At 32.8% G+C, this 12,726-nt stretch overlaps 1 protein-coding gene across 1 annotated transcript; it reads right to left on the bottom strand.

Moving 5' to 3' along the window:
- Positions 1-3,179: 3,179 nt before the first annotated feature.
- Positions 3,180-3,818, bottom strand: LOC129233762 (protein GVQW3-like). Its single transcript, XM_054867741.1, has one exon. It carries the CDS (start codon positions 3,816-3,818, stop codon positions 3,180-3,182), a length of 639 nt encoding a protein of 212 aa, XP_054723716.1.
- Between the last annotated feature and the right edge of the window lie 8,908 nt (positions 3,819-12,726).

Below are 12,726 nucleotides of genomic sequence, written 5' to 3'. Positions count from 1 at the left end.
ACCTTTTTAGCTGTTGACACCAAAATAAAATCAGCTCTTATACCCACTAAGGGCTACTTGTCAAAAAAATTTTGTTTGATTCCGTTCGTTATTTCTTGAGATACAGCAGTCACAATTGACGACAAAAAACGTTCTATAACTCAACCCCCGTGTGAGCTATTGACACCAAAATTGAATCAGCACCTGCTCATGTTAGGGGCAACATATGGACCAAATTTTGTTTGATTCCGCCTGTTAATTCCTGAGGAATAGCAAGCACGCGTAACTTAAAAAACGTCCCATTGCTCCACCCCCCTTGGAGGAATTCGCGCCAAAAACCAATGGGCACAAATTCACATAGGAGCACATATGTGTACCAAATTTCGTTCAATTTCATGCGGTAGTTTTTGCTGTAGAGCGGCCACAAAAAACTGGTCACACACAGACGTGACACACACACAGACAGACAGACATTTTCCAAAAATAGTCGAAATGGACTCAGCACACCTCAAAACGTTCGAATCCGTCAAAATTTGAAATTCGAAAATTTGCACGAATCCAATACTTTCTTCTATATATTAGATATAGAAGAAAGTAAAAATGAATAAGTTTCAGGGTCATTTATACAGTATTGTTTTTACTTAACAATAACAAAAATAAGTATTTTTTTTTTTATTTTATTTTATATTAATGGCTTAATTTGAGGATTTAGAACCAACAATTTTGTCTTCGAACGTTAGTCACGCAATTTGTTTTTTCGAATGAAGCTCAAGAACACATCCTTGTTAACAGCTAAGCTGAACAGCTTAGATTATATGGCGTAAAATGAAGTTACCTTAAGATTCAACTATCTTCAAAAAATTTTTAAATCTTAACTTTTAAGGCACATAAGTCATTCTCCAGAAAGTGTAACTTTCAAAAGAAAATATTTTTCAGTTTCGAAACGCTTTTTTTCTCATTCTTACATAAAAGTGCTACCTACTAGAAGTAACTATAAACAATGGACCAGCTAAATTCCAATTATTTTAATCTTTACTAATAATAAAGCTGAAAGTCTCTGTCCGGAGGATGTCTGGATGTCTGGATATCTGTAGGATGTCCGTAGGATGTCTGTAGGATGTCTGTGACGCGCATAGCGCCTAAACCGTTCGGCCGATTTTCATGAAATTTGGCACAAAGTTAGTATGTAGCATGGGGGTGTGCACCTCGAAGCGATTTTTCGAAAATTCGATGTGGTTCTTTTTTTATTCCAATTTTAAGAAAAAAAAACTATCATAAATTACGAAATTATCATAACGTGGAACCGTAACATGGGCACAAGCCAATTGGCGAGACACGAAATTATCATAACGTGGAACTGTAACGTCGGTACAAGCCAATTGGCGAGAAAATTCACCATACATTATTTGTAAATATACAAGTGAACCAAAAGACCTTTAATTTTTCTATTACGGGCGAAGCCATGCGGGTGCCACTAGTCATAAATAAAATAAATGAAAAATCCCTTGTTGACGGAAATTTCAAAAAAGAACCAAAATCTTTTAGTATTGTAAATTGAGGCCAATTTAATATCAAAGTAGTAATTTTGTTAATTTGTGCAAACAATGAGCTCTTTAATTGACTAGCGTAAATCTAATATTAAGTTCTCTTAGTTAAAACACAGCTTAATTTTTAGTAATTCTTTTAGTTGAAATTTATGTTAAAAAATTATATAATATTAATACATTTCCAAATTAGTAAACTTGATAATATACTGGCAATTTATAATTTTAGTAAAATGCCTAAAAGTGCTGTATTTTTCTTTCATCATTTATTTTCACCTCAGAAGAATGTTATTGATAAGGTCTGTCACGAAGGTGAGGAATTAGCCATTGAAACAGGTCTAATGATTACATTTTTCAGAGAAATATTTTTTTTCTTCGTTGCTACAATCTGCACATGTTAAACATATGCAAACATGACCAATTACTTTTTTTACGTTAATTTACGTCCCTGAAATTCAAGTTCACAGAGGTTAGGTTTCACAACAACCGCACTTGATCTTTAGAACATCTCATAACTTCTTTATGGCTGAAAATAAACAAGGGGCCTATCTTGTGTCATGGAAAATAAAATGTGATGTCATTACTGCCACGTGATAATGAGAAATGTCATTATCTGTTTACTCTAACGGAGGTGAAAATTTATTGTGTGACTCTATTCCTTATCCTACTAAAACAAAATGAAGCACATTATTGCAAAGCTAAATGTACTTAAAAATTAGTATTTGACACACTTGTGAAAGGAATAATAAATACATGAATATGTATTTTTAATCAAACATGTTATTCAGCAACATAAACAGTCACACCAGGTGTGCAAGATACCACGGAGGTGAGAATTCATATGTTGTGAACCAAAAATATATTAAAATAAAAATTATCATTAAAAACTTGTTACCAGATTTAACTAGATATGTTTTGAATGAAAAATTGTTCCTTAAAAGTTTTACTGCAAAAGGCATGTGACAGAAAAGTTTCTGTTTTTAAAGGTAAACGAGATTAAATATAGCTGAGCTAAAATGTAATACACATATGGATTGAAACTAGTGAAATATATTTGCATGCTTATAATCTGTAATAAATTCGTATTACTTTTTCTGCAACCACAGCTTTCAAGCTTTCAGTTTATTTTAGTAAAATAATTTATATCCCAAGAACAATAAAATAATTTATGTCCTTCTTAAATATTTATAAAAAGTATAGAATCTTAGAATCAATCGTATACATTGAAGAACTAGATAACACTTGATCATACAGGGTTTCTCCGGAAAGTAATGAGCCTCACTTTTAAAAAAATACTTTTAATGATCAGATTCTTACAAATACTTAAAAATCTTCAAAGTACGACCCTTCTGCGTCGATACACTTTTGCCAGCGCGATTTCCATGAATTGAAGGCTCCTTGGAAGTCCTCGACCGATAAGCTCTTTAGAAGTGACGTCGTAGTAGACTGGATGGTTTCCACGGTGTCCCAATGTTTCCCATTCAGCTCTCGTTTCAGTTTGGGAAACAAAAAAAAGTCGGGCGGGGCCAAGTCGGGACTGTAGGGTGGCTGGGGAAGCGCGTCGACGCGAATTTTGGTCAAGTAGGAGGTCACAACAAAGCTGGTGTGAGACGGTGCATTGTCATGATGGAGTTTCCAACAACTTTTGATCTCCTTTCAGACGCGGGTGACGCGGTTATTCAGCCGTTGAAGCACTTCTTTGTAGAACTGACCCGTAACAGTCTTGCCAGGTGGGACGAACTCGTGATGCATTACTCCTTTAACATCGAAGAAGACAATGAGCATTGATTTCACTCGTGACTTGCTCATTCGAGCTTTTTTCTGGTGAGGCGACGCCGTGGTGTGCCATTCCGCACTCTGTCTTTTCGTTTCTGGGTCGTACTCGAATATCCATGACTCATATCCAGTGATGACGTTGTCCAAAAAATTAGGGTTGTCCCTACACATTTTTTTCATCTCCTTGGAAACTTCCAAGCGATGCGTTTTTTGAGCATCGGTCAAAACTTTGGGCACAAGTTTTGCGCAAATCTTTCGCATGCCCAATTCTTCCGACACAATCTCATGGACAATTGTTTTCGGCAAGTTCAACGAGTCTGACAACAAACGAACACTCATTCGGCGGTCTGAGTTCAACAATTCGCGCACACAACTCACATTGTTGTCCGTTTTCGAGTTTGAAGGGCGTCCAGACCGGGCCTCGTCGGTGACATCCTCACGACCCTCTTTGAAAGCTTTGTGCCACTTTTTTGCCTGCGAATAGGACATGCAAGCCTCCCCGTAACCCTCCTGAAGCATATCGAAGGTTTCCTTGGCAGTTTTGTTCACTTTGACACAAAATTTTATCGCGTAGCTTTGTTCAATCGTTCTTTCCATTTTTAGTATGACAAGGGCGCGAAACAGGGGTCTCCTTAAAATGACGTCCTCACCGTTTCAGAGCTCGGAGGCGACTGAGGCATGGCTCGCTGGAAAGCTTAGGGTTCCCCCCACCACTTCCAAGCGGTCGCGCCGCTCGACGGTGTACGGTCGCGTCACAATAAAATAAGGCTCATTACTTTCCTGACAAACCGTGTATATAATTTGCACTATGTTTTCTAAGATTTTTTCGTTAACAATTGAGTGCCTTTTCAGTGTCAAAACAGGACATTTTGTTTTAGTGATTTCTTAGACAAACTAATTAGGTAATTTTACTTAAAGTAAAAATGCTCTGTCTTTTTTATGCAACACTACGGCAGCAGTACTTATTGAATATGCCTTTTTTCCCATAAAATTATTGCTTAGATAGATCGCTCTAAAACACAAGTTTTAAAAATTAAATTAGAATCAAATTTAAAATTATTTTATTCATGTCTTCAAAAAGTCAAAATCTTGCAGTTAATTGTCACTCTTTACTTATACAGCTCATTGTTTTTGTTAAATTCTCCAAAATATACTTAAAGATCGGATTATATATAAAGATGGGATTCCGATCATTAAGTGTATATATATATATATATATATATATATATATATATAAGAAAAATAAATTCTTAAAAGAAAGAAATGCATTCTAAATCCCTGGAGGCAAAACGACAATATATATATATATATATATATTTTGAATGACTGGTTGAAACTCTCACATCTTTAAGTTTATAAAAATACAGAACATCGATCGAAAACTTCGGCTTTAATCGCTGATTTTTATAAATGTCCCCTGACAATTTACAGTCAAGAAAGATCTATAAAAATGTTAGAGAAATTTCCAACTTTCGTATTTTGAAAGCGAAGTTTTGCCTTTCCGTCTTAAAGCAATCTTTGTGCTGTATAAAAACGTTGTGAAAATGCAGCTGAATTACTTATAAAGACAGTTAGGTACATGATATATTGCAATGTTCTGGAATTACTAAGTTGAAGATAATTCTCGTGACAGCAATATTTATGCTTGGATTATCTACTTCAAATTTAAGAGCAATGAAGTCTTTTTTGGGTCATTCTTCAAAAAGTGTAACTTTTCTGTTACATGACTTTTACAGTAACAATTTTAAGGAACAATTCAATTAACAAAGTATTTAAATTTCACCAAAAATCTATCTATTTAAATCTGCCAAGAAATTTTTATAATATTTTTTATTTGAATATCTTTTAGGATCACATCATGTAAATTCTCACCTCCATGGCATGTCACACATCTGATGCGACTGTTCGTGTTGATTAATAACATGTTTAATTAAAAGTATATATTGATTTATTTATTATGTCTTCCACAAGTGTCTCAAACACTAATTATTTAAGTATATTTATTTTTTAATATTGCGTTTTAGTTCGTGTTTGATAGATAAGGGGTTACGTCACACAGTAAATTCTTACTCCCGTTACCCAAACAGAAAATGCTATTTCTAATTCACAGATGGCAGTTATGGCATTAAATATTTTTTCTCACATTACCTCCTTGTTTATTTTTAGCCATGAAGGTAGAGATTCTCGTTGAAAAACAAGAAGATAGATTTTATTTTAAAAACCAATGGTGTTTCTTAAGAATTCTCATTTTCGTGAATTTAAAATTCAGGCACGGCAATTAATGTAAAAAAAGAAGTGTACATGTTTTCATATTATTTAAAATTATGTAAATAGTAATTATTTTTGTGATTAATTCGTTGTAATCTAGCTAAATTTGGCGTTGATTCCATTATCTTTCATCTAAAATTATCTTACTAACGTAACCGGTAAATAGTTTCTTGTAATGTACATACAACCCCCTAACATTCGACTGAAGCATACGGTCCCCCCATTTCTGCTCGATAAGATTTGTCAATGGAATAAAAAGAAAATATGAGAAATTTGTAAAACTTTGTAGGATTTTCTAGATATTTCTTCGCGCGGCGTCTTGTGAATGGAGGAGTCAATTTGTTTGTTTTCTAACTGTGGAGTCTCGTTTTCAGCGTTCCGCTAGAAGTGTGTATTAGCCTTTGCGCTGTGTTTTTGCGTATTTTGATGTGAATACGTGTGGGACCGCTGAGTTTACGGTGTTAATTGATATTTACCTAATTGCTACTGTTCCTTTAGCAGTTACTAAAGATATTTTTTGTATAAAAAAATTCCAGTGTTTTCTCAAGATCTGTGTCGTCATTAAAGAATTTCTTGAAGTGGCTGAACTCGTAAGAATATGCTAAACATGTGCAGACTGCAGCAAAGAAGAAAAAAGTTATTTCTCTGAAAAACGTATCCATAGGTATATATTAATTCCACACCTCCGTGAATCTCACCTTCTTGATAGCCCTTATCAATTTCATTATTTCTGAGGTGATAAAAAAATGATGAAGGAGAAATACATCAATTTTAGACAGCTACCAAATCTATCAATTACCAGTATCTTCTCAAATTTACAAATCTTGAAATATTTTAATGCTATACTATTTTTAACACAAATTTGAACTAAAAAGATACTAAAATTTAAGCCGTACTTTATTTAAAAGAGCTTAACATTAGATTCGCACTAATCATTTAAAAAAAACTCACTATTTGCGCACTTCAAAACTAATTCTTTGATTTTTAATTCGCCTCTTTTTCCAAACATTAAAAGCTTTTTTTTTTTTTTCGTGAACAAAGTATTTTGTCTTATTTGTGAGTAAAATAAGTGGAATTCAGTTGGGCCAATATTTATGGTTTCTTTTAGTAGGTATTTCTTTAGTATAAGAATGAAAAAAAAAAAAGAAAACGAAAGGTTTTGATATTGAAAAATATGTTTGTTCAAAAGTTACACATTCTGGAGAATGACCCTTTTTACTTGCAAAGTGACTTGTGAGTTCTTGCAATGTAAGATTTTACTTGTAGAGTAGGAATTAAACTGGTTTTGGGGAGGAGGAGTCGGAGATCCTAAAAGTTCTAGAAGTCAAAGTCGAGGTCAGGAGTTAAGTCTCTTTTTTCTCGGAATCCGAAGCCCTGGTGAATAGCATTTGCGCTTTGATATTATTTTATTTTTATTCAGTTATATTTACTTCTGACATGTTTCACTGTTTCCTCAACGAGATATGGTGTTTAGACTTTAATTAATATTTGTTTCGTGTTTCATGAAAACCAAAAATAGGGAATATAATTAGAATCCATGCGATTTATTTATATTTCTTCGTGTCAAAGAGAAATTTTAAGTGTTATTGATCACTTAGATAAGAAAGTTTGAATTTTTCACGTAGGCGTTAATGTTAAAATGTGTTGAATTTTTCAAATACCCAAAATAGCTTAATCAAGAAAACCTATAATATAATTGCTTATTCAAGAAAATTTTCATATATGTTTTTCATCTAGAGCTTTTTCCAATAAAGTTTGTTAGAGAGCCAATCCATCTTTAAGTTCGGCTTCTATATTTGCCTTAAATTTCTCCGTAGGCGGTAATATTACGTTTCTTTTGAACTGTTCAAAGATGAATGATTTTTTCTTCTGATCATAAGGTGAAATGCAGGATCCGAGATCTTGAAAAGAAATTTATGTTTGAATCGGACTATTCACTCAAAAGTTATTGCGGGGGACAATTATGCCGACATACACACTTTTCCCGGTCTCAAAACTCTACTTCCCACGCTTTAGTTTTTCTTTTTTCATAAAATTAGTTTATATATATTTTTGACTTTTTTGAATGCGTTAAGCCTTCTTTCATGCTTTTCAAATTTTTCTTTTACTTTTACATAAAAGTGCGCTAAAAATTAAAAATTATGTGAACAAAGAAACCGAAAAGACAATCTGCAATAATTAAACACTATTAAGTCGGAAAATGAATTAATTGTCGTATCTGTTCCCATTCTCAGCATCAAAAGTAATGCAAATGTAATATAGCATTTCTCCAGTAACAACCGAACCATGCAACTATATCTTGCACGTGATACACATGTTTCTAATTTCTCCTGGTTTACTGATTTTAATTGATTTGGAAATATATAGATATAAACTACCGTATTCTTAATCTTTTTTTTAAAAACATTTCTAATATTAACATTAACAATTTTTACTGCTAGCCTAGAAGGAAAACGCATTAGGGTCAGACGGGTTAATTTAGGGTCAAAAAATCAAAACATCTTAATATTTTCTTACGTATAAAAATAAAATGATTTAATTTGGAATGGAGTAAGCTTAAATAATTTCGAAATTATTCAAATAATTCCTTTACCTAAAATTGCATTATTATTTATTTTATTTAAGTTAAATGAGTGACCAAGAATTAGTAGTGTAACTATGAAGTCTAGCGCCCCTGGCGAGTTAAAGAAATTGCGCCCCCCCCGGGTTGCCCCCGTGGGAAGTCACCAGAGGTCATTGAGACCTCAACAAAAAAAAACTTTTTTTTTGGGGGGGGGGGGGGCGGGGCAAATAGGAGGCAGCATTGTAATTTTTTTTTCTTGTTTTCTTTCTTAGATTTTTTTTTCCAATGATACCCATTGTTCCTTCACAGTAGATGTTATGTATGTTTCTCTAGTTCTTGCGAGCTTTTTTTTCCCTTTTATAGTAAAGCATTTTTCAAATTCTATGATAAAAAAAAAAAACTACTTAAAAAGTTTTTTTAATCAGTTGAAATGCCGCCCCCTGGCTGCTGCGCCCCTGGCGAGAGCCACTTCTGCCACTTCTCTACTGCCAAGAATTACCCCGGATCGAGGCAGTTATTGGTTACACATGGGGTAAATATGGGTCATCACCTTTTTGAGAATAATCCATGTCAAAAGTAATTTAACTATTCTATATTATCATTTCTTAGCCCACCAAAATATTTTTTAATGATAAAAAGTTTTATGTTAAAGAAATAACACATTATAATTGAAATAATTTGGTGTTACTCTTACTAGTCGATTACAATTTGTTATTGTTCTTTGCTCTAAGTCCACGGTTCTGTGAAGAAATTTCTTTAATATTTGTATTTTAACTTCATCAAACATAATTTTATCAACTGAACGGATTTTTCTTTTCCATTTCAATTAACAAGACTGAAAAAATGCACTTATTTCAAATTATTTCTAAAAACGCATCTCTTGGAAAAACTAAAATTTCCAACACCTTGTTCAAGAAGGTTCATATCTGCTTTTTCCTTGTCTGAAATTTAAGTTACTTTCCCATTTGTCGCTATCATCATACCCAACAAAGTATATCTGATGTTCAAGTACAGAATGAATTCGGTTGTAGCACCATCTTTTAACATTTATAAACTAGTATGTTGGGGCCATCACGAAACTTTCTTCTATATTTTTCTTTTTTTCTGATCCCTCCCCATGCTTGACGAGGAAGCAATATTCCCAACAAAAACAAAATTACACATGCAAAAACTTGACGACCATCCCAATTCGCAACTCCAACGAACTATAGGGGGCACTGAAGTCACTGTCTAATGGCGGAATTGAAAACTACAACAAACGCACATGGTAACGAAGAAAATGCTAAAAGTGTTGTGATTTTTGTTCGTACGTGTGATTTTTTTCGCTTTATTCTTTTTAAATTAATTTTCAAAGTCTTGTGGATATTCTGGCCCACGTAGAAAGAAATGAGAATTCAAGAAGCATTACTAAACGTCAAACATTAATGCAAAGTACGTAGTTCATAGTTCTAAGCAGCCATTTTCACGATGTTGAATTCGATATTTATCAATTCTTGATAAAACTAAATAATAATTGTGGCCTGACAAGAATAACAATTAATGCTAGAAAATTTAATATGACATTACAAATTATTACCAAAAGAAGATGATACTTCTTTGCTTTGCTTTGGCTAGCACTTGTTTTCCATTTGTAGCTGAGTTATTTCTCTTGAATTCCCGAATCGAATAATTTAAAAATTTTCTGTTTCGATTTTTCTAATTTCTGAGTTACGATTTAATTGTGTCATGTTATGCAAATCATCAACAAAATTCTCACGGATATATGGTGGTAGTTTTCTTTTCAGTTGATTGACCATTATTTCCTTTCACTTATCGAATTCTGTAATCTTTACTACCATTTTATTCCACTCATGATAAAAATTAAAAATGGTTTAAGTAAAAACGCGAAATCTCGCCAAGGCTACTTTGCTCGCACAATACCAAAACTATATAACCCTAAACAAATTTGGCGATACCTTTCAGCTGAGAATAAAATGAATAAAGTAAATTCTTTCTCGGTTATTCATTTTGTTCTACGATAATATATTCAAGAAAATATTTTGCATACTGTCCATTCCAACTAAATGCTGCTGTAAAATATGGTAAGTTTAATTAATTTAAGATTAAAAAAAAACCCCATATTCTTACAAATTCATACAAAACAATAAAAAATTTTACCTGGTATAACGTTATCCAATTTTGTTAATCCAGAGTTTTCTTGTTTACGCTTCCACCATTTAATACTTTTTTGAAAGAAATAAGGAAAACTAACATTATTTTGAGAAGCTCGAGAATACTACTAAGGGACGAATTAATTTCTGTTGTTGAAGGCGTTCTTAGACATGTTGAATGCGTTACTCAGAACAAACTGACCGCGTTTACGTCAACAGACACACGTGATGCGCAACGTGGCAATGTTTTAGGTGCAGACGCAGTTTTATAAATCACCGCAAGGTAGCGTATTCGAGCGCTGGAGTTCCGAATGTCTGAATTATTGCAAAAGCAAAGCAAAGAGCGAAAATTGAATGTTATTTTAAAAGCCTTGCTTGAATTAATTACAAATATTTTATTTGTTAACAAACATAAGATGGCAACAGTTAAAAATTTTAAATCATTGAGATAATATTTCCGATCATTTCCATACAATTAAAATCACGAGAAATACGCAGACGACAATCTATTACGATTTATCTTTCTTATTCGCAACTCCAACGAACTATAGGGGGCACTGCAGTCACTGTTTAATGGCGGAATTGAAAACTAAAACAAACGCATGTGGTAGCGAAGAAAATGCTAAAAGTGTTGTGATTTTTGTTCGTATGTATGATTTTTTCGCTTTATTCGTTTGAAAAGATTTTTCAAAGTCTTGTGGATATTCTGACCCATATAGAAAGAGATTAGAAACCAAAAAGTATTACGAAAGTAAACAATTAATGCAGAACACACAGTAAGTTGTTCTGAAGCAGCCATTTTCACGATGTTGAATTCGGAATTCATAAATTTTTGGTTCGCTTCGAACGGCATTTTCATTTTGTACCGTTTTTTCTATACATTAGTACATATTAAGTTCAGTTTCGTGACATTTCCAGCATTTGTTGACATTTTTGTCACATAGTGCACATACGTGGCAGACTGTCAAGAGTAACGTTTAACACTAGATAATTTATTTCTATGACTATATGATTGGATATCCAAAGAAATCATGCATTTAATTCATTCGTCATGGAAATAATTTACCTGATATGCGAAATCTTGTCAAGATACATTATTCTTTCACATAATTTTAAAACCATAACACTATAAACAGATTTTTGGCGAACTTTTATTTTTTATTGTTCAAATTCTTAACGTTCTTTCTGGATTTTTCAATCTGTTCTGCGATAAATATTTTCAAGAAAATTTATTTGCATACTGTCTATTTCAGTAGGATACTGTAGTAACAAATTTTATTTAAATCATTTATGTGGAATTAGGTTAAAGAAAAGTGTCCAGTCAATGTTGTTAAGTTCGTTTTTTTTCATCGAATTGAAAAACTGATATTTATTCAAATTCACTCAGAACAAAATAAATAAAATGTGTACTCACAGTTTATATATGGTGGTAGTTTTCTTTTCAGTTGATTGACCATTATTTCTTTTTACTTATCGAATTCTGTAATCTTACTATCATTTTATTCCACTCATGATAAAAATTAAAAATGGTTTAACTAAAACTCACAGTTTATATATGGTGGTAGTTTTCTTTTCAGTTGATTGACCATTATTTCTTTTTACTTATCGAATTCTGTAATCTTACTATCATTTTATTCCACTCATGATAAAAATTAAAAATGGTTTAACTAAAAACGCGAAAACTCGCCAAGGCTACTTTGCTTGCACAATACTAAAACTACTATAACCCTAAACAAATTTGGCGAAACCTTTCAGCTGAGAATAAAAGGAATAAAGTAAATTCTTTCTCGGTTATTCATTTTGTTCTACGATAATATATTCAAGAAAATATTTTGCATACTGTCCATTCCAACTAAATGCTGCTGTAAAATATGATTAGTTAAATTAATTTAAGATTAAAAAAAACTCATATTCTTACAAATTCATACAAAACAATAAAAATTTTTACCTGGTATAACGTTATCCAATTTTGTTAATCCAGAGTTTTCTTGTTTACGCTTCCACCATTTAATACTTTTTTGAAAGAAATAAGAAAAACTAACATTATTTTGAGAAGCTCGAGAATACTACTAAGGGACGAATTAATTTCTGTAGCTGAAAGCAAACTAAGACACATCGATTGCGTTAATAAATACTCAGAACAAACTGCCTGTGTTTACGTCAACAGACACACGTGATGCGCAACGTGGCAATGTTTTAGGTGCAGACGCAGTTTCATAAATCACCGCAAGGTAGCGTATTCGAGCGCTGGAGTTCCGAATTGTTTGCATTAATAAAGCTATTTTTATTCAAAAAAAAAAAAATCAACACCTCTTGGAGCGATTGGCGTCAAAATTAAACCAAAGCCTGTTTACATATGGATTCACATATATTCCAAATTTCAACCAGAACGTAGCATTACTTCTTGAGATAGGGCACTCACAAAGGAAAAAAAAGAACGGGCGAT

Source organism: Uloborus diversus, unplaced genomic scaffold (genome assembly GCF_026930045.1).
Source record: "Uloborus diversus isolate 005 unplaced genomic scaffold, Udiv.v.3.1 scaffold_702, whole genome shotgun sequence".
Classification (NCBI taxonomy): Eukaryota; Metazoa; Arthropoda; class Arachnida; order Araneae; family Uloboridae; genus Uloborus; species Uloborus diversus.
The sequence above is the reverse complement of the archived record's forward strand: the minus strand, read 5'-3'. Positions and strand labels throughout refer to the sequence as shown.